Source organism: Sturnus vulgaris, chromosome 4 (genome assembly GCF_052056855.1).
Source record: "Sturnus vulgaris isolate bStuVul1 chromosome 4, bStuVul1.hap1, whole genome shotgun sequence".
NCBI classification, from domain to species: Eukaryota; Metazoa; Chordata; class Aves; order Passeriformes; family Sturnidae; genus Sturnus; species Sturnus vulgaris.
In genome coordinates, this window is record NC_142246.1 from 53,968,877 (window position 1) to 53,993,124 (window position 24,248).

The window sequence follows — 24,248 nt, forward strand, 5'->3', positions numbered from 1 at the left end:
GTTTGATTCAAAATATTTCTACATAATTCAAACACAAGTATGCAATAAAAATAAATTTAGTAATATTCCCAGTTGCAAAGTTATCCTCTTAAAACAGATAATACACTTAGAGCCAAAATGAGATTTTCTAATATTCCTGTAGAAACAATACCACCGTCAGGACATTGCTCTTTTCCATAATTTGTAAGAGCATGAATAATTTTGCATACACACATATAGAAAATGCATGTTCATTTACACATTTACACACATGAATGCATATATGTTTAAAGAACTTTTTGCATACTTCACCATACATGCCATATATAAGCCAAAAATACATGTTGCTTTATTTTAATAGAATTGAGAAACTTGAAATACTTCTTGAAGTTAGATCTGATAACTCTGACTGCATCTGTTTTTTCTTATTGTCAACAATAATTATGCAATCAAACTCTTTTGAATGTCATTCAATTACATGTCAAGAGATAGATTTTATGCTTTGTATTTAATTTGATTTAGATTAAAAGAATTTATTGACAGGCCAGTAGATATTCCTTTAAATAAGTAACCACCTACTTACATATCTGCATCGAATTTCTGTGGTACTTTCTGCAGACACATTTTAACTTTACTCTTTTGTTGATCAGTGATCAATAGCCTGGATGGATCTGAACCCTATACTCTTTAAAACAACACCAGAAATGAAGATAAGTCTACTTTCTAATAACAGGCAATGACAACATCATGTTCAAATCATTCATACATGCCACAGCTAAAACTAACTTCATCAAAGCAACATTCTCCTGGAGGGCCGTGTCAAGGTAACTTCATCTCCATGTCACCACAGGGCACCACAGCAATATGGAGACCTGCTTGTGAGCTGTTGGAAGCTCCGCCTGGCTCATTTGAAAGCCTGTGTTTTAGAACTGTCAATATTTTGGCAAGGTGGTTCAGAAGGCAGCAAGCACTTCTAGGGCACAGGGTAGTTGACAACATGCCCGAGGTGTTCTCCAGGCTGGATTAACAGAGTGATGCAACAAGCTCTGCAGAGAACAAGGCTGCAAAGATGACTTTTAGACACTTCTGGGAAAAGAGAAAGGCCTTCAAATCTGCCTCCTTTTCTTCAGGGGTGTTACTCAGCAGTCATTAATCCATGATGTAAATAATAGCTATTTAAGAAACAAAAGTGAGAAGCACTTCAGGGCTAAAAAAGGAAGGGTCACTTTTAGCCTGAATATTAGCATCACAATTAAGAACATCTTTCATTGCCTTCAAAGATTAACCTCAAGGTAGACAAGATAGGGTTTGGTTTTTTTCTTGTATGTACTGTTATGAAGAGTAACCAGCTAGTACAAATTTTTCCTGTTTCTCTGGAGGATTTCACAATGCACATGTAACTCCCTCTACTTCCAAGCAAATAATTTTTGTATCAGGTACCCCTTCACATGCTATACTTACAAACTCCCAATAGTAAACTGCAGTCACTGGTGTAACTGCAATATCATATTTTGACATCTTCAGACAGTACACTAAATTTTAAGAGATGGGCAGATTTGCCTGTATTAACACATTTATATTAATTTCAAACAATGCTTTCTCACAAAAGATGGTTCACTACTGACTTTCTGAACATCAAGGGGAAAATACAAGACTCTAGATAGATAATTAGACCAATAAGCAGTGCTTCCTCTCTTCCTTGTGTTATATTGATTCTTACAGGTTGAAACTGAAGCGAGATGCTTTCTGTATTGATGCTCACATAAAATGGATTCTTGGTTTCTAGGCAGGTCTTTCCTGCACAAAATCAGCAACTGAGGCTCCTGGTTCAGAATATGAGTAAAACAAGGAAGCAAACTAAAAGCGTCTATGGGACTTAAACCTCCACTACGTGGACTATATTTTCACCAGAGGAGCCTAAATTCACAATTCTGCACAGTATTAAGAAAGAGTAAGTAAGCAGAGAGATTTAAAAGACAAAGCAAGAGGAGAGGTACCGAGGAAGCTGGAAGGCAGGCAATGAGTTTATGGATAGACATTGAAAATCTACATGTACATGTTCCATACAGCCAGAAAAAAAGTTACCACCTCCTTCTGGTTAGTAAATATAAACCACCACTGAACTATGTTTGCTCTTTCACAATGCAAATTTTAAGACTGCTACATTGCTGGAGACACCTAAACTATAATTAAAAATAAAATGCAACTGAGACCAAAAACTTCTTTAGCATGAAAACTGTATATATTATTGCACAATGTTTCTATTTCAGAAGCTTTGCCAGCATTTTTCTATGTGCTATTTGATGCTACACTGTCACTCAAAATGTAAACCACTTTTGCTCTCTTTTAAGTAAACTGCACAAGATGAAAAGTGAAGATATAAGGTAAGAGACACTTTTAGGGCTTCCTGACAAGCAACACTAAAGCCATGGTTTCTTAATTTTCCCATACTGCAAATAATATAGACAAAGAAAAAGATATTATGGTGTCACATTGAATTATAGCAAAGGGTATTCTGGCAAGCTGAACATAAAACGCATCCTTCATTTCAGCAAACAAACCTCATTTAGCAAAGAAAGTGTGATATCCTAACATAACACCAAAAATGAATGGAAATTATTCTGATTGTTCAGGATCAAGAATAAAAGATGCCATCACAGAAACACAGCACCTTCTAGTTTATAGTAATTTCTACCCATAACATCCAGATGGAGGATGAAAAAGCTTTTTTATACACATACACAGGAAAACACCATTTCCAAGTGCTTCCAATTTAACTTGATTTATGGGGAAACACTATTACTTTCCAGGATCTGCTATCCTGAAACATTAAAAAAACAAAACTTTTCAGGATATCTATCTTGCCTATATGGATAGTATGAGCCATGAGATAAATTTAGTTTTTAAGAATAGGGGAAAAAAAAGGGCAAGGTGCAAAACCACTGCTGAAGACTGAACTGAATCAAGGGAAAACCAATGATCTGCATTATTCCAAGAAGTGTTACTCCTCAGATTGTTAATTCTTCCCAGGTCCTTTTCAGGCAATGGGAAAGAGAAGGGAAAAGAGGAAATTAGAAAGGAAGATTGTTGTCTGTATTTGTTTCTTTATTAATAAAATAGAATGAAAACCAGGACAAATGCTTTTGGTATTCCAAACAGTGTAAAAAAATCACTGCCAAAAAGCAGTTATGATTCCCATACTGCCCATGGAATAGGGATGGCAGAGGATGTCATATGGGCACATGCGTGGATGCACACATGAGGCAGGATGTGGATTCCCACTGCCTGAAAGCCTTGTGTGTGTGACAACCTAGTCTGCCTCTCCAGCTGGGAAGCAGAGCATTCAGGAAAGGAGAACTTTGTTGGTAAGTGCTCCGGTCTTCAGACTCTTACCAATAACACACCAGAGTGTCCCACATCCCAGCCTGATGGTTCCTAGCTAAGCTGCAGTAGCTGGAAAAGGGAAGGTCCCCTGGAGCCCCTGGATGTTACCAAGACTCAGAAACAGAACTCTAGCTCACAGAGCTGACAAAACACATGCCTTTGCAGAATGCTAAATGGGTGGTTTAAAATCTCTAATTTACTGTAGGAAAACAATGGAAGAAAGACCTGAACTCAGCTATGGCAGAGGATGGGACAGGCCAATTCACTTCAATAGCTTGGATTCTGTCTCAATTTATCAGTTCTAACTTTTGTCCTGGTTTCTGGCCTTCACCCAAGCTAGAGGCACATAAGCTATTTTAGACATTAAATTACCTCACACTACTGGCAATTAGTGAGGCCAAGAAACCACCAGAGAGCTGCACGTGATAAATATAATTGCTAGTAGGAAATCCTTTAGGGTTTTTGACCTTGTTGCTAATTTTTTTTTTTCTTCTTTGGGAATACCCTGAAAAGATCACACAGCTGGGACAACACTGTTGCCTCCAAAAGAAATGATGAGGTAATTTACTCATTAAAGAATTAATAGCTTCAGAGGTTAGAGAGTTTACGAACAAGATCATTAAAAAGACCTTTGTACCACTACATAGGAAATTTTTAATAGCAGTCTGTTCAAGTTAAAACCTCACTTAACATTCTCTGAATAAATAAAGTCTTTTTAATAAAAGAAGAAACAACAACATTCTGCAGAAACCCAGACCAAAGGTGGGGAGGTGGGAAGCACCTCCTGACTTCCAAGTAACATCATTCAAAACACAAAGAAATAACAGAACTGAAGCAACAGCAATGGATTTGTAGGACTTGCCTTCATATTCTTCTCAAAATTTGAAAGGGAAGTGCCTTAAGGCAATACAGCATTGAAGTCATAGTGAAGGATGCACCAGAATCACTGGTGCTCAGCAGGACACCTCCACCCCCAGCATTCAACCAGCTAAACTGGGCACTGCCAGCAGGGAAGCTGGAACAGCCTGGAGTTCACATTGGCACCAAGGTTGCTTTAAAGCCTATTCAAAGACACTGGCGTTTTTTGAAGTTCATGTTGTGCTCAATGGCATGGCAGCCACATCACATTACTCCAAGTCCATCCATACGACCTGCAGTCACTGCAATGCACATATTTGCTGTGCTTGCTTCTTTTCATCTCAGTTCCTTTGGACAGGTTTGTATTTTTCGAGTGTGTAGAGAAGGTTGAGCCCTCCAAGGAGGTTGTCTCTGCTACAGAGAGGAAGATTAACTGCCAAGAGTAGTGCTCCTTCTCTTGCATACAGAGAAACTGATAAAAACAAGCATTAGACCAAAAAAATAAATAAAATAATGCAACAACAAAAAAAACAACAAAAACAAAACACCAAAGTCTAACAGGAAATGTAATAATACGCCCTGGGTAACCACAAGGAATGCTCTGAGCTTCACTGGAGTTTGTCACCACATACAGTGACAAATATGTATTCACATAAATCATTATGCCCACGCTGATGGATAATACTTTACTCCAGCTGCCTATTACACAGAAGGCATTTCAACATCCTTTCGCAGAGCCTCAATAAAAGGAGCATCAAACGGAAGGTTTAATTTTTCATCATCATACAAACACTCTGATTCCCGCGGGAGCGCTCTCAGCAAAGGCAGGTGGATTGTGCCATCAGAGAAACGCAGCAGACCTATGCCTTGTAATGAAATCAAACAGCTCACTAAATCTAATACACACTCTAGCTGAAATTTGAGCTTCAAAAGCAACAGCCCATAACTTCAGAAATTAAACCTAGCAGAAAAGCACTGATGGTGCTCTTAGATGTGCTATTTTAGTGTCTTTCTTGCCTCACATGAAAAGTTTCTTCTGAAAGGTAGAGCCAAGCTGTGTGGGCTTGATACTGCTATTAAGTCTTGTAACAGCATTATTTTACTGCATGCTTAACAATGCTGAAAAATGGAGGATTTAGATTTTCTTGTCTAAAAGACAAGGAGACTTCCACATAAACTGAATTTAATGGTTTTTGCTTGCGGATTTTTTTGTTTTGTTTAGTTGGGGTTTTTTTGGTTGACTTTTTAAATACTTGCTCATGATCTTGTTCTTAAAAAGACATGCTCTAAAAATGAAAGCAGCTTATTTCTTTTATAGGGAAAACAGAATGCACACACCCAAATTTGCTAGTATAGCAAACACATTTAAAACTACCATTACTCCTGCTTTATATTCTATTGTTCCCTATAGTACTACAAAAATGCAACAATAGAATCATAGAATGGTTTGGGTTGGAAGGGAGCTTTAAAGTCATCTTGTCCAACCCCCTGCAATGACCAGGGACTTCTCCAACCAGATCAGGTTGCTCAGAGCTCCATCCAACATAACTTTGAATGTTTTCAGCGATGGGGCACCACAACCTCTCTGGGCAGCCTGTTCCAATGTTCCATCACCTTCATGGTTAAAAAAATTTATTCTGGTAGGTTGCAGCTCTTTTGACCTGCTTCGTTTCTGATTGGAGATTGTGAGAGCAGGTCAGTTGCCTAAATGTAAGGATCTCTGAGATATCCTAAGTTATTTGAGTCATACAGAAGTCAGCAGATATGACACAGGACATGGAGGAGACCTTTCTAGAGCTGGATGAGATTACCATACAGCATATTAAATGGCATTCAACATCTACAGTAAGGGAACTGAAATGAGCCCTTTCAATACTTAAACGTATTTACTTCATGCCTTGCAAGTGTATGTAACTCTGAAGAGCGCAGTTTACAATAAGATAGAAGTCTGTAAAAACGTCTGTAGGAAGACCCTTTAAAATACCCTGAACAGGAAATGAGGTTTTGCCACTTCAGGAACTGCAACTTTTGAAGCTCTCATCAAAACTCCTGACCTTCAAGAGGAAGCTTAAAGATAGTTTATCCAAAAGAATAATCTTTACTGAGGTTTATATTAAATTATTTATTATTTGTCTTCACCTATTCCTTTTTTATTTCTTGCTTTGTATGGCATTATGAAAATATAGCATAAAAACCTCATCTGGCTCATGCAGGGCTTACATTACACTCCAGAAGCCACTGAAGGCTCTCTGAATTTCTAGAAGAAATTGAAGGTAGCCGAATCACCATGGTGTTTGTTAAAGTTTATATAATTTTGTTTACAGTAAACCATAATAATTCCACCCAAACTCGAGTCCGAGCATGACCACGGACTGAAAGCAGCACTAGTACAACATTTCTCACCAATCAACTCCAAATTGTAACCCAATCCTATAAGGTGTTACCTTTTACTTACAGAAATAACATGAGAAAATTTCAAGGCACACACTACCACCCCTAATGTTGCCCTCCACAGAATTCAGTGTATTACGTATGAATATAAGCAAACATTTCCACTGTTCTTATTATACCTTTAAACTGCTTTAGAGAAATCTCTTTCCATTCTTGTATGCTCACTTCCTTCCTGTGCACATATTAGCAAACAGTTTCAGGAAGGATGTTCCTATTCCTTAGATTCTGTTACTGCTGGATATATCTAATTCTCTGTTTTCCACACCTTACCACTCCTATCCAGTGCCTATAACACTCTCCTTCCCCTCACACGCACACACTTGTATTTTCCCTCTCCAGTGTGTTTGATAAAGGGACAGTACCATTATGATACTCAAAACCACACTCAAATGCCTTATTATCTTTGTGAGATTCTCCTCAATAAGGGAAGCAGCTACAACAGCCTTTACTATTCTCAAGCCTACCATTAAAAATAGCCAATTAAGATCTAATTTTGCATATTTGGGGTTTTTTTTAAGAAAAAGTTCACCTGCCACTTCCTGCCATGACTTAGATTTAATATCAAAATTTAATATCCTTTAAATGATCTTTCATGTTGTCTCCCAGACAGCAGTACACATTAGCTATTCTCCCTCCTCCCTCATTATACTACTTTATTAATGTGAACTCGAGGTCTCCTGCCCCCTTCCATAATTTCTAACTACATATAGGTAATATAAGGATGTCCATTAGCATAAAGATTATTTTTGGCATGGTAAGACACATTTTAAGGCTATCAGTCTTTTTCCAGAGTGAAAATTATATACTTTGGTACCTCTGGGTTTTACCTTAAAGCTTTTTAAAAGTAGCATTCCATGCAGAGGTTAGATTCACTGCACTCGTTTTTAATTTTGTTCCCAGCTATTTTTATTTCACTACATTCCAATTTTAAATTGAAGCTTGCTATCACTTATAATGACTGACAGAAATTTTAAAAAGGATAATTTCATCTTTTCTTACATTCAGAAACAGTGTTTAGAGTTTGGTCTGTCATTCTGTGAAACTGGCTTGGATCTGCAATCTGCAAATACTTCTAAAATCCAAAAAACGTCTCTGTGAGCATCATGCAGAAAACAAGTTCACCATTTGATAAGGCTTGTCATTTGAAAATACAAGTAGGACATATGTGGCTCATAAATGCAAGCCTTCCTTGTGGGAAGAAATGTCTCAGTTGTCTGTTCAAGCTCATTGATTGTTCAATGTTTAAAGGCAAACCTGTATGTGACAAATACGAGAAGATTCACAGAGGCACTGTAAAACACGTGCATGTTTATATTACACATACAAAGGTAAATTGCAAAAAACAACTCGTTTCTTTCTCTATGTGTTCACAAAATGCCGGTAAATGTTGCTTAATTTGAAAATAAAGGCAGGTTTTTTGATACATGGAAACTGCAGGAAGAAGTCAGAATTTAGCAGTGTGCTCTCAGCCACACAGAAGAATAAATGCATCCTCCTCCAACCTTACTTCTCCTATCCAGAAATTGCTCTGGTCTAATGACTCCCTAGGTGACTGCCCAGCAGAGTGTCCCTTCCTGCCACTGAGGTGTTGAAGCTATCCATCAAAAGAAAACAGAGGTTTAGCTGTCCTGAGCTGCAGTCAGTGCAGCAGACAAGGCATGAGGAAGGAAATGAGATGCCCTCTCAGAGGAACTGTACTACTCCCCTTATCTTTCCTGAAAGAACATCAAGGCAGGAAATGAAGCATCATTTCTTCTCTGGCTTCCTCTAAGAGCAGCAGTTACCAGCTGCTCCTGGTGTTGATGTGGTGCTGAAAGACTGATGCTATCCCAACCCATGTGCTGCAGCCTTGGTATAGAGCAAAATCTGAGGCAATGAGAAAGCACCAGTTAAAATCTCCTGGATTTCTATCACATTTTTCAGAGTGAAAAACTAAAACTACTGGAAACATTTTCTGGAAGTTTTGAAATGGAAAGAAGCAGAATACATCACCAAGTTCTTGCCATTCCATATTTTGTTGTAAAATAACTGTTTCTGCTACCTGAAGGCATTGAACAGTGGTCACAGCTCAACAGCTACTAAGCATGTAAAACTATCTACTTGAAAATGCTTCTTGGAATTTTTACACACAACAAGTTCATCTTCCACACAAACACATAATAAAAATAAAATCTATTCCCACCTAGAAGTAGTTCAGAGGTAATCTCAGGTATCCTGAGGAGCCTTTTCTCTGTAAGTCATCAATCTTAAATTCTTCTTTCCAAAGCTGTGTTTGCCCTTTCTTCCCAGGTTTATTGCTTTTGATAATCTGATTAGGCCATCTTATTTATTAAAAAAATTCCAAAATCCTACCAGCACAAAAACACAAATAAAAACTGCAGATTTTTCAGGCGGTTCTAAAAATCCTTGAAGATTGAGCCTAAGTATATGATTTCATTTGAAACTATATATTGATTCATAATATATTCACAAGCTTTTATCCTGCTTTTACTGGAACTTAAGATCATCTTGTTTCTACTTCCAAAAGCCTATATATATATATATGCATGCACTTCAAAATCACTTCAGTTACTTTTCACTTAAATGAAAGCCATCAACACTACATTTGTATAACAAAAATATGCAAATATTTCAGCAACAGGGCTTGCAAAATCTAAAAATCTTACATGGTGTACAAGATGTAGCACTATTGGGAATACAAGCATGTATGTGCCCTAAACAGAGAATTGTATGACCATAGTAATTTATATTTGTCTTTTTAACAAATGAAGGTAAAAACAAAACAAAGCAAATGTATCAGGTTCCACAGAAAATGCTATGTTTTTAATAGGTCCCTCAGGTCTTAGAAAATTCTATAGTAACTGTACAGTAATCTATTAATTTTTAGAGGATAGATTAAAAAACCCTTAACAAACACTTATCTTTCCACATCAAACTCCATAAAATTTATCTAAAAGGAGCTGGAAAGATTTGGAGTATCTTCTCAATCGACAGCTATTGAACTGACCTTTTATATCTGAGATGGCCACTGAAAGATGGATATTACAAAAAATGATGTGAATGTACAGAGCAAGAGGCCAGTGACACACAGCAGCAGCAATTTGCTATGAATTAATCAGCTCCTGGATGGAGTAGGAAACGAGGAAAATACTGATATCTTGCAACATTCAAGAGACACTTACAAATGCTTAAAAAACAAGTGACAAATGCAGATCAAGAACAGCATTATCCCTGGTCTCTAAAACAAGGCATGAAGAGCCATTTGTCCAATTCCTATCTGGAATGCAATGGCACACTGGAGGTATGGTGAAACAATCACGAGCATACCTTAGCAAACACCTAACTTCCAAAATTGATTGGCTTAAAAAAACTCTTAAGGTTACATTAAAGCATGACAATATTTATTCTAGTTAGAGGTAAAGGCTTGTTTTGTAAACAGAATTAGCCTGCACTAACCTATACCATAACTCTTCTGTGCTGTAATCAATCAAATGACAATAACAACAACAAAGCTTTTTAATTTCCAGAGCCAAGGACCTTTTCCCTGCTTAGTCAAAGACAAAACAACTGCAATAGGTAAATGTTAAAAATAAAACTGATGACTGCACAACTCCCCATTAGTATGCAGAAGAATAGTTACAAACCTAGCACTGATCAGAATACATCTGTGCTGCACAGAGACACAGAAGTTTCTTGCTGCCCACAAAGGCTTTGTATTTGACAACTCTGTCAAGCTGCTGAGATCCATGGCTCTCAAAATTTAAACTAGGTCTTCACTTTTTATTTTTGTTTTTTCACCCTCTAAGTGAAAAACTTTTTCCTGATATCCAAATTAAACTACCCATGTCACAGCTTCATGTTGCTCCCTTGCATCTTGAGTGATGAGATCAGAACGTGTCCCTCTGCTTCCCCTCATGAGCAAGCTGTAGACCATTATGAGATCTCCTCCTCAGATTCATCTTTTCCAGGCTGAACAAATCAAGTAACCTCAGCCTTTCCTCCTATGGCTTCCCCTCTAGACCCTAATGTACCTGAAAAATCATACTGTCATCATTTTCTTTATTCTACTGCAACAGAAGTTGAGTCCACTGCAACAGTGTGAGTCCACTATTCAACGTTACTGAAATCTAAGGATGTGCTTAAAATCATTAGTTTCTACGCAGAGTCCGCATAGGAAAAAGTCACTGTTTCCAGAAGTTAGTTTTACTGCCTGCATTTGGCTTTATATTCAAAAACGTAAGTGGGAGGTTTTGTTCCTAGAACTGTGCAACATCCCAATTATTTCATGTCAGCTTGGATGGCTGATCCAGACTGGATCTTTCCAGATGGTCAATGTATAAGAAGTACCTGTGTAGAGGTTATTCTAAATTCAAGCTGCCAGACTGACTTCATGTGTTTCATGAGAGTCTGTGCTTTATGTGCAGCTGAGCTCCTGTGCACTGGAGTCAAGTAAAAAAACTGGAATTCAGGCAAAAAAGTGTGCTAGGGATTATCTGATTACTTATGCTGCAAGACCATGACATGAAGCAGGATCAGTACTTGAAACTGAAAAGAATGACAGATTTCAGATTTGTTGCTTTACGTCAAAATTCAAATTGTTGAAATGAGTCCTCATAAAAACCAGAAAAATACACAAACTATAGTTCGTGCTTGAATTTACTACAAAAATTAGCTCTTTTTTCATCAATGCAATTACTCTAATTTCAGCTGTACTTTGCCAATCATGGTATAAAACTAAAAAGTGCTTTGGTAGAAGCCCCCTCTTCGATGGCACCCAGGGTACAAGCTATCTTCTCTACCTGCCAGTATTAGAAGCTATAAATGCTCTTTGCTGGGCAGAAACCCCTCTAAATAAAGCTCTGCCTTAAGCCTTAATATAAGAAAAAAAACCTTAAGTCTCAGAATCTCACTACCAACACCTTTCCAAGTCAGAATAAAGGCCATGCATTATACAACTATAAACACCTTTTTCCTCTTTCCTTTCACTCCTTCAAAAGCAGCTGAGTGAACTTCTTACCATAGTGGTGACGTGCAAGAAGACCCTGAAAAATGTCATGGCCAAAGCCATGAGGATTTCATCAGACAGTACATGAATATTTTATGTTACTGCTACAAAAGCCATCTGGAGTAATGGAGTAATGGCTACCGCAAACCTTAGTCCTCTTGCTTTCCTTTGTGGTTGGAGCTCAATCTTGCAACAGCAAACTGTATTAACCTCCCCACCCCACCACAAAAAAACAAAAAAGCCCCAAAACAAACTAACTAAACAAAAAAACTCACCACCTTCACAAAGCTGCAGAGCTCAGCTGCTCAATCTCACTCCTGGAGTTCACGTCTAACACTTGCTAAAGCATGCACACACAAATCACAGAAGAGACAGATGACAAGAAAATCCAGAAACAAGAAATTAAGCTTATTTTCCCTTAGAAACAAGGGAGAAAGTGTTAATCTTAGTGAAATAGGATTCTTGTAGTACTGGCAAAGTTACTGTCAGGATAAATTACTTGCTTCAGCAAGTACCAGAACAGAAGCAGGCTTGCCAGGGTGCCAGACTAGCTCAAACAGCCACCTCCCATCCAGCAAAGTATTCCTACATTTAGTTCTTATTTCACCACTTTTCTCTTGCTCCTATTTTTGCATCTGTGCTCCATTCCCTCTCCCTTTTACAGCTTTATTCCAGATAATGGCAGGAATTTGCAATTTAATATTAAAACCAAGATGGAATAAATGAAGGGGTTTTTTGGGGGGTGTAACTTGCACAGAGAATCCTTTCTGAATGACACACAGGAGTGAAGCCATCACTGCTGGTATTGCATTTCCCCAAAAGATCTGAATAAAAAAGTAGTTTAAAGGTATGTAAATTTTCATTATTCTGGAACATTGAAACAGTTCTATAAGAACAAGTATTTTCAGTTACCAGCATGTTCAAAAAGGTTAATTCCTATCTGTATTCCATAAAAAATGGAATAAAATTCTGCACTGGAACTATGGCAAAGACAAAACTAAATGAAATCTTAAAAAAAATCAGCACAAGAATAATGTGTTCTTGAAGACTCACCATGTTGCTATTTATATACTCATCCTACTACATGAATAAAAGTAAGCACTGGCTTTGAAATTACAACCCTACTACATGTTCTTCCAACTCTGATGGAAACATATGTCATAAGACACTGTATCAAACTACTAAAATACCTTTTTGTTCCAGTAGGCTCTGCAAGACCACACTGCATTTCATTTATCTGCCCACTGTTCTGAAAATCACTCACAAACATACCCATTGAAACACTATGGAGAACACAGCACTATGCAGTGACAATATTATAGGACCAAAGTTCATAAAAAACTCATTTTTTTCTATGATTTAAATACTGTCAAGATATTAAGAAATGTTTCTCTAAGATCCTCTGCAGCATTCAGATACAAATATATAGGGAAAGGAAACTGAATAGTATCAAAATAATAAGAATATTCTGGACTAATTCTAATACTAGTATTCTATTTTATACTAATTCTTACTAATCCTAGCCAATTAAGCTGCACATAACGCAAGTCCTGAAATAACTAGAACGTGAGAAAATAATCTATCCAAATATTACTATGTAATTATGTTTTTGTAAAAGCTGGGATATAAATAGTAAGAAATTATATTTTGGGCCAGTAAATTGCCCTAATAAATTGTTCAAGAAGCTAGATAAAGATGCCATAAACACAAGATAATCAGAAAGATGCTTATGTTGTGGGAAAAAAAGATCAATTATATGAATAAACAAATGAAGAATCAAATAATGTATTGTATCAGCAAACTACAGCATATGGTAAAATATGGCCTATAAAATATACTGATGCAGCTTGCACTGTCAAAACATAGTGGCATTTTAATAAACAACTTAGAGCTTCACCACAGAAGTCAAAAGAAATAAAGTAAAAGTTCACATTCATTAGAAAAATCAGTTGTGAAAGTACAATGCAATGACAGAATGACGTGGGTTAGGAAAGCTCAGTATCTTAACAATAGCCAAAGAAACCTATTTAAAAAATATTTTCTATTATGTAACAGATTTTTGGTATGGGTTCACTTTTTAGCAGCAAATTCAATGCAACCATCAGTATAAGCAGCAAGAGACAGTGGCACATTTTAGGTGTATCTGTGAAAACTGCAGAGTTATGTGCGATTACAAAAGCACATGTATATTCCTTAGTAATTTACTGTAAAAATGTATAAATAATCTACAGCTATATACTGGCACTTTACCCACAGACACACACACAATCACAATGAGAAAAGGCAACCAGGCCCACCAGAATATGAATTATAATGACAACCACATGCAAACAGAACCTGTGAGTGTGAATCCATTTTGATGTCATTGTAGTACTCATTCAGCGAGTCCAGAGCTCACTAACATCTGGGCAGAGCTCTCCACTGCCTCAATGAACTTGGAAAGAGAGATTTGCTGAAATAAATAACTAGACAGCAAAACTTAGGATAGTTGACTGGTTTTACAAAAATCAATATGATCAGAAATATTCTTATCATGGGTTATCTAAAACTCTACCTTGACTGTTCAGTTTGAGTACTCCAAAAAGGATAAGCTCTATTTCAATATAAAATTAATCTACACAAAAAGAGTAGAAAGTTCTTCTTTCTGATGGGAAAAATCAGGAAAGGTCTTGCTCATGTGAGAGATTTGCTCACTTAAGTGATGATTTTGGTTAAATCTTTAGTTATACAACATCCAGACCCACTAAACTGTTTCTCTCTACATGCACCCTGCCAGTCCTAATTTTGAAAGCAATTTTTGTTCCATAGCACTGTGCATGAGGGTAGGAGTACAAGTTTAAGACACCAACTGATCCAAAGCTGCATTACAAAGTGTAGAGGCAGAAAACAAATAGGTGTTGGGGACTGGTGAGAAAAATGCTCATTTTCACAGCAAAAGCACTGACCCAAACACTGCCTTATTTCTCTCTGGCTACTATCAGAAGTTAATTAGCAGCAGAGATCTTACACAGATGAGCAAGGCTAACATGGCTGTACACTGGAGATTTAAGAACTTATTTCCCCACTGATTTAATTTGATATCATGGTTTAAATAAAATGTGAAGAACAATCTTTAGAAGAGATTTTTGCATGGTGGGGTGGCAAGTAATGGGTACTGCTCCTCTATTTCCACAGTGGTAGCTTGTAGCTGTGACCAGAGACTTGTTTTCTTCATTTAATAAAGCAAAACAAAAAGTTTTTAAAAAAACCAACCCCCCCCTCCCTCCAAAACCCCACCAGAAGGGACAAGAAAAGTAGTGTCACGTAAGAGAAATAAAATTCCTAGTGTACAAGAGATCCTTGGCTAGTTATCAATTCTATTTATCCAGCTTAAAAGAGGTGTAAGGATAGAGTTTGACAACTTTCTTGGCTGCTTTATGACATGCTGAATTTCTACTGAGGCAACATCATTTATCTCTCAACATATACTTGTTCCTATTTAGATTAACTTCACAGAGATTTGACACAAGAGCTGTTGATGAAGCTCTTCAGCTTTCAAATGAGGACATTGCTTTTACCTGACAACTTCTCAATACTTTTTTTTGTTGACTCCAGGAGGGAAAACAGAGGAGACGTTTCAATTCAAATATAAAAACAAGTCCTAGGCATGAGTAACTTTCCAAGTTACATCCATGAGCTCTTCAATTCATGGATGATTATTGTCTCTGTAAAGGGAACTCATCATGAACAGAAACCTGCAAGGAGAAAGAAAGACGAAGAGAGCAGCATTCTGACAAGGCACCAAGTACCACCTGGATGAAATGCACCTGTGTTATTTCACACCCAGCTGAGGCTCTGACCAGAGGCAAAGAAATGTTGTATTTGTAATACTAAGGTGCATAAGGGAGTGAAATACAGATTTATCAGAGATATGCAATATTTCTTTAGATACACTACATGCTCATGAAAAATACATGTGCCTACCAACTGCTCTGGACAACTACATAACCAGGTGTAGGATAAGTCCTTCATATGCAATTTCTAAATCCTTTTCCAGAAATATGTTGATTTTTCTGTCACTGGGATTCATCACGTAAGCCTTGAATCAAACCACTTCATCTTCATGAATTCAAGTGGAGCCACACGGCACAAAATCAGCACTACTATTTTCTGGCAAAACCATAAAATCATAACAGTCCAACTGCCCTGCAGTGAGCGGAGAAGACATCTACTAGATCAGAGTGCTCCAGTTGCAAGCATGCTGCATCAGCATTTCTCATATCTCTTCTTTCTTCCTCTCGAAAAATGATCATCACTGTTCTGATAACTGGGCTGTAAAGTAAGAGAATGCAGTGTGCAGAGAAAACATTAAACAAATCTGCAGCACAGAGCTATGCCAGGAGCCAGCTATGTTACAAACTGAGAATTTTTCCTGTGAGTATACTAGCACTTGTTTCAGAAATTCTGGATGATCAAGGCATCAGAGATTATTAAGAGGTCAAATTAAAATTTTGCAGACTCATCTTTATGATCATATAGGAACACAAATACTGAAATGGGTAAGTATCATGAGGAAGAAAAAAGCTCTTAATACATAAGGGTAATATGGTGTACAGCTTCAGAAGTTAAGACACTATTTAGACAAGGACAATTCTTCTTGGTTTTAACGTATTGGACTTAAAAATAATGGCACCAGCTATAAAACTACTATGAAATGCTTTTTGTGAATTACAAAACAGTTTGATGAGTTGATATTTTCATAACAATAAATTGTGCAGGGAAATCAACTATAATGATGCTTAAGTGCTGTGCACTCATCTTCATCGGACTCCTATTTTCAATTATTTTTTTCCTTAAAAAGCTGGCTAACTAGGTAACTTATTGGGAAATTTATTAGACCTGGCAGTATTATATATTTCTTATTATCAGAAATTCTTCCATCTACCTCCTGTCACTTAATTCAAATTACTCATGAGCCCTAATAACTTAGTAGAATCAATTCCTTCTATTAACTCTTGCATACATTCTGGATTTCTTCCACCACTTGCTCATTATTTTGCAATGCATTTTTGGTATTTGTAGATTTATCACAAAACGCAATTGCTGTGATCAGCTCTACTGGTGGGATTTACCTGACTGACCTACAGCAACTGATCAAAACCATGGAAGCACTAAATGAGATGAGAAAATGGTTTCAGTTTTGCAACAGTTTTAATTCTGTGGTGTCCAGCCACAGGTTAACCACAGTCAATTGCACAGAACTGCTGATACAGCAACATTACTAATAGGGTTACTATTTTTAACGCCTCTCTGCAAGGTGCTGCAAGGTTTGTTGAGGAGGCTGGGGCACAATCTATGCAAATTTGTGCTGACCCGGAGCACACTGCCCTGCCATATGAAAATGTTTCACTCAGACCACAGGAGAAATAAGAAAGAACTCATCACTTGCTTTCTGAATACATGGAGTAGACGCTTCTGTCATCACCACCTACCTATACGTATGGAAGAGAACTTGTTTCATGGTCAGTCATGGTTTCAGTGAGGCTGCAGCACATAGACACGTGTCATCTACAAAGATTAAGCCACTAAACCACTGGCAGAACAAACAGGACAGAAACAGAGAAATTTTCCATTTTCAGTATTAAAAATTAAGGGTACTCATTTCAGACTGATAATGTCGAAGTGTGGCTCAAAAACATTCTGAATGTAGCCTTGAACAGAACTTGGATGCGAGCACGGGCAATGACAAACTGAGAACCGAGCTGGACCAATTCAGAAGGTCTTTGTATTGAGCCAGGATTAGTGTGACTCCACAGGAGCCCAGAGCTGTGTGCCCACCACAGCCTGTAAGTCCATACTCTTAAGTACTCAGAGAGTGCCAGCAAATGCACACACTGTTCAGGAGCATCTGTTGTAAAGGACAAAGATCCTTAAGAGAAAAGGAGTCCAGGAAGGCTGGACATTCATGAAAGACATCTTAAAGGCACAGAACAGTCCATCGCCATGTACCAAAAGACAAGCTGGCAGGGAAGATAACCAGCGTGGCTGAACAGCAAGCTTTGCCTGGAATCTAAGGGGGAAAAAAAAAAAAAAAAAAAAAAAAAAAAAAAAAAAAAAAAAAAAAAAAAAAAAGAGAGAATTTGATATCTTTGCAAGAAGAGGCAAGAAACTCAGGAGGACTATGAAGACTTCACGCTGGGAGAAAATCAGAAGGGACAAAACTCAACTAGAACTTAATGTGGCTACTGACATATAAAATAGCTAAAAAGTTTCTAAAAATACATAAACAACAAAAGAAGGGTTAAGGAAGCTCTCTATCCTTTACTGAATGTGGGGGGACACGAAGTGACAATGGATAGGGAACTTAAGGCTGCTTTTGCATCCATCTTTAGTACTAAGATCAGTTGTCCTCAGAGACAACTCAGAGCTGGAAGACAGGGACAGAATGAAACCACCATAATCCAAGGGGAAACGGCCAGCAACCTGCTAGACATGCACACAACTATGGGACCAGATAGGACCCACCCAAGGATACTGAGGGAGGTGGTGGAAGAGCTCACTGAGCCATTTTCAACCATTCACCCCCTGTCCTGGCTCACAAGGGAGGTCCCAGTTGATTGAAGGTTAGCAAATGTGATGCCCTCCTACAAGAAGGGCTGGAAGGAGGCTCCCAGAAACCACAAGCCCATCAGCTTGGTGCCAGATCCGCTTGAGTGCCATTACATGGAATGGACAGAACTGTTCCTCTACCTTGAGAATGTGTAACTAAATAACTGACATTCAGTTTGTTCATTGGTATTAAATACCTTATAATGGATCATCTTAGAATAAAACATCTTCACTGCCCAAGTGAATACCTGACTATATTCACTTGTTCCCAATATTCTCTACTACTCTGAGATGCACTTCTAGGAAAAAAACACAGTAAGTGCAGCAATGGGGTGTTCTGTCTGTCTTTGCAAACCAGCTGGGCATAGGTAGGCCAATGTATATTTCCAAGTGAAAAAGCCAATTTAACGTGATAAATTTAAATCCTATTACTAAATGTAGTATATTTTTATTATTAGTTATTTAAATTTATGAGTATATGCAGTGTCAACATACCATGAAATGAAGGAATTACCAATTTCCATCATGAATTACTTGATAAAAGGGACTGTGTTAGATGCAGAGCAGTTGAATAAATCAGCTATGCTACAGTGGTTAATTACAAAGTTACTTAAAGGAAGAAGACCTGCAGTATTTTACAGTGTATTAAACTTGCAATTGGTTCCTAGTGTGGCTAACACAATATTAGCAAATATAATACATTTCATAGAGGATGGAAGGAAATACTTTAATGTCTCTAAAAACCCTAGTTTAAGGTCAATTCCATATTGACCAGCCATCAGACTACAAAATATCCAAACAGCAATTAGCTTTCTCTCAGTACTTTCCATCAGTGGTCTGCAAGTGCAGTGTAAAAGGGGACTCTATAATTATGCTTATTTTACTGATGAGGTGAAAGATGCATGGGGCGAAGTAATGCAGCCAGTGATATCTGACAAACTAATTGCAGCCTGAGTGGTATCACTCTGCCCCACTAATCTCAGAGAACCCTAATGGCCAGTCTCACAGCAATTTTGACATAATTTTCCACATTGATCTTTTTGTTTGAGGGTTTTTTTCCAAGTGCAATCTAAAGACACTGTATCGGATACATTAACTTTTAATGACAGCCACAGGCAGCCGCAATTTTCCTCAGTAAAATAAATGATTAATTAGTAAAACACAGTATGCAATATATGTCCAAAGTGACTTAGTCCTATTGCTAATTCTAGCAATTAGCTAAAGCTCCATAGCCTGCATGTTTTGCAGAGCTCCAAAAAAAGCATGGGCTGAATAATTTATATTCCAAATTGCATAAACATATAGATAGCCTATCTTAATTTTCGAGATTAGCAACCAGGAAGGTCACTTCTGATAGCCCCATAAAAACACCCAAAAGTAGAATTATGCAGCTGCTAAACCATATATTTCATAAAGAATACATGGAAAATATGACCTTATTTCTACAAGCCTAAAGATTTTCTTTTTATTATGGCACTCAGTAAAATTAATCAGCAAGCTCAACAACTAAAGTTTGAACAAAACCCCATTATCACTGACTAAACGGATTCCTTCCCAATACAACTGTAGTTTTCCATTATGCTCATTTCAGCTTAAAGACCTTCTCTTGCTAGGCAAAAAGCCAAAACCGTACAAGTTTTGCTCTTATATCTCTGCCCGAAATGTTCAACCAAAGATTTTAGATAAGGCAAAGCCCTTATATGTCCCCTTGATTACCCAGACTTCCACATTGGCTAAGGGAGCTATAGCTCAAGCCATAGAAGAGTTAACAGATGGAAATAATTCCATTCTCATCTAGAAGAGCACAGCAAAGCCAACATATTGCTTGGTTAAGAGATGTTATATATTCATTATTGCTGATAATAATGAGTGAGAAAGAAGCTACAGTCTAGTTCTCAGAGGCTCATTGGCTAAACACAACCAGTTGCCAGAAATGTTATAAAACATAGCAAGTATAGAATATCAATTGTTCTCTACTTTCCCCCCCAAAATAGGGGAGAAAAAAAGACAGAGATTAACCGAAGACATCTTCAGATCAGAGAGGCCCGTCTCAAGTCAGAAGGTAAAGAATCCGTTTCTTAGGAGTGGACAAAGCTCCAAATTTCAGCCATCCAACTCCTATTTTCTTATCTGCTCTCTTTCAAATGAGAGGAGTTATTACTGACACAAAGGTCAGTACTACAAAAAAGACTTTGAGAAAAGAAAAAAAACAAAAATCAAACAGTAAAAATAAACATTCACGAGCAGACAGGCTGCAAAAGAGCTTGCATTGTCTGCTGTGATAAAGTGGCTTTTATCAAGCTGCCCATGCTAGGTAATACTCTGGTAGTACTTTTTCATTAAATGATGCATCCCATAGGTCTTGGTTACACAAATTCTCACACATTTATCTTTCAGAAATGGAACTTCCTTGAGAAAAAGTTGCAGACAAGATTTAGAGAGATCTTCTGGAGCACATGGAAAATCACCGAGTTTCCTTTACATGCTAGGGCCCTCCAGACTATCCAGCTTTGTTCAATGAGGTTTCCCAAAAACACTGGGGAACAATCTGCCTTATGAGCCTTGCATGGCCAAACCCATAAAGAAATATTAGTCAACTTGTTCAAGGCTTTTTACTGAAAGTGAAATGGTAATTAATTCTCTTAATTGAACAATCATTCATTAGCCTTTTACTAAATAACACTCTCCATCTTGAAAGTTACTGCCATGTCTTCAATTTCCCTTTTCAAGATAAGACTAATAACAAGCCTGTAAGTCTGCAGCACAGTACAGCATACATTGTATGCAGTTTTTCCACTTAGATTCTTCAATTACAAGCAACTGCAACAAAAAAAAAGCATATTTTACTAGCTAGTATTACATTTTGGCAGATCATAATTAAATTATTCCTTAGAAGCAGCGCTCAGTGCTTAGGAAGAAGGATTACATTGAATAGCAGGGCTAATATTTTAACTCAATTAGCATGTTATTTTTCAATAAAGAGGTATACACTACTGTAATTCCTTCTTCTATGGGTAATATCAGCTATAGAATAGAAATACTGCAACTTTTTTTTCTGGTAACCCATGTAATTTTCCCCATGAAGTTTGTACACTTTGTTTATTTTTGAAGTGGATTAAAACATGTGACATATTTTTATAAATATATAATCTTATTTTACACTCTCACAAGCATAAAAATCTCAATTCTATAAAAGAATGCCAGAAACTGTTTGACTACATCTAAAAATGCCTGAGCATTCCATGGTAAGGAAAGAATTCTTTTTTTATGTATTTTGTTCTGCACTGCTCTGAATTTGATTTATAATACTGGTTGGGGCAGAAGTGATTTTTGGATGAAAAAATTACATCTAGTTGCAATGGAAGTAAGGGATCTTCTCCATGGAAACTGTCTGCTGAATATGCTCAGATGACTTACTTATCAGATTCCTCAATACAATATTTCATTTTTATGGGATTATATTTTCCTGTAATCTTTCACTAATAATTTAAAAGTGACATAAATATATAAATATCTGAATTTCTGAAGATAATCAAGCTGCATCATTTCAATACAAATTTCTAACATATTTCAAGGTCATGTCCTTGGTTGTTCAAAGGACTAAGCAGGTTCTTTTGAGGTAAATTATAGTACATACGGACATCCAAGTGTAGGACTAGGAAAAGGCCATTTTGATTTCAGAGGGCAAGCCAAAAAGAAAACTACAGAGACATACTGTGTTATAGCCCGTTGTGGAGATGAAAATTATATAGTACAATGGAACAAATCAGTAAAAGACTGAATGATTAAGATGAAAAAATAAGCTCAATGAGTTAGATCAGGAGGTTTTAGTAACTGGATGTGAAATTCTGGTAAGTCACATGAAATACCTTATGTTCCTTTGGTGGAGATCACATGGTGAGTATTTTTAAAGATCAAGTACTGGAAAGTACAACATATTTCCAAACAGAAAATAACAGTAGATCCTTACACAAGTTTAATGGAACTCTAAGTTAAAACTAAAGTTCTTACACTTACCATCATGGTAAGAAAGACATTTTCTGAGCATTATAGAATTACTCACACGAGAAGCAACAGAGAATGCTGCCAATATTACCACCTGAATGTTAGAACTGTTGTCATATAATATCATAATTATTATATATTTTCAGATAAAAATGAAGTTGCAAATCCTTTAAAATCACTCTATATTCTCACATTATAGAAAAAGCAACTAAAGGAGAAATAATGATTTCAATTCTAGATTCAGTAATCCAGAAGTGCATTAAGGATCCATATAGCATGAATCAAGCTTCTAGTGTACTGTAAGAAACTGGAAAGCCTAGGACTTTCCAATGAGCAAAAAACATGCTGTTTAGGAGGACTAATTGCAAACTACCACGTCTAAACCTTTGACAAACCTTTCCAGCTAGAACAACAGTCAGTTGAATTTACATACAGATGACCAAGAAGTGAGCAGTAAAACCCCCCCAATTTATTTCCAGTCTTTATTATATGCAGCTTCAACAGGAGAAATTCTGTTTCCTTCTTCAGGAAAAAGGTTACAATGATGTAGTAACATATTGGAACATTTACCCAGAGATCATGTTGAGACCCCATTAAGGTACCAAAAGTTAAAGTAGACAAGGATCTGAGCAACTGAGGATCTGATCTTCTGAGTCAGCCTTGCTTTGAGTAAAGAAGGTGTACCTCCAGAGATCCCTCTGAACATAAATTATTCTGTATTTCTATGAAACATATAGATAAAAACAAACTAACAAAAAAACCTTCTTGTAGATCAAAAGGTAACACAAACTGCAATTCACTAAGAATGGAGATGGAAGCTCACAGCGTATACCTGAGTATAGGCTCTACAAACTGCAAAGTATCCCAAAAAAGAAAATCCAAATTATTTTTTTTCTCTAAAATTTTCAAGACAAACAGACAAAAAAGAAAATTTTCAAAGCAACACCAGCAGTCCATAGGGGAAGCAGGAGAATACACCGGGACAGGACAAGCCAGAACTCCTGAAATTGGCCCGGTGAATGGCCTATAAAATCTGATTTCAGCCATCATCTAACAAATACAAGCTGACAACCTTTTAGTACTGCTACTTAAGAGACCTTTTTTTCCTCTGCATCTCTCCTCTAAATGAATTGCATGTGAATTCATAATGGATAATAACTACACTAAGAAAACTGAAAAGCTCTAAAATACTAGAAGAAAACAATACAATGTATTTTGACCTCAAGCAGTCAGCCTCCCCGGCCTCTTTTTAGTAAAAGCTCAAAAAAGCTTTACACTCTAGACACCAAGATGGCAGGATCATTTAAATTCTGCTGAAGTATATAACTTTCTGACCTTCACCATGTTGAGGCATGACTATTTATACTTCTGCATCAATTCCATGTATTCAAGCCATATTAAAAGACATCAAGTCCATAAACTTTACTGACCCTTTTCTCCTGCTTAGCTCATTAATGCTAAAATGCATTAATCTAACAAATAAGTGTGTGATTACCTCTTGAAGAACCCTCTTCATTTTCAGAAGCAATGTCTTTACAGCCGTGCAGTCTTGGAGCATCAGTCTGAAGGGCAGAGACTCAATGCCTCCACCTTCTTCCAGTCCACTGAAAGGCCACTCCACAGATGGGCTGCCAGCCAGCTGGCTGACACGAGGGTACCTGGCTTCTCCTGCCTCCACCTCCTTCGACAGCTTCAGGGACAGATTCCTTGTGAGAGAAAACACAAGGGTCAACACTAAAATATGAAAAAGAACTCATAATTTGGGGGGTGGTAATTCCTCTGAGCTTAAAGACATTTACACATTTGTTTTTTGAGCCTGCTAGCCTGAACGGCCTTTATTACATACATGTAGCCATATGGTGCTAGCAATAAAATACACATTTATAAGAGGACCATATTCTACAGGAATTAAAACCATGTTCTGACTCACGCCCTACAAAAGCAAGCCATTTTCTTGAAACAAAGTATCCTATGGGCA

At 37.2% G+C, this 24,248-nt stretch overlaps 1 protein-coding gene across 6 annotated transcripts in view; it reads right to left on the bottom strand.

The window, feature by feature from the left end:
• Positions 1-24,248, bottom strand: part of CCSER1 (coiled-coil serine rich protein 1) — a 623,842-nt gene that overhangs the window by 359,562 nt on the left and 240,032 nt on the right. For all 6 annotated transcript variants that reach the window (XM_088163986.1, XM_088163987.1, XM_088163988.1 and 3 more), the window contains exon 6: positions 23,766-23,976. In XM_088163986.1, the coding sequence (XP_088020112.1) occupies positions 23,766-23,976 (211 nt within the window). The remainder of the gene's footprint in view (positions 1-23,765; positions 23,977-24,248) is intronic.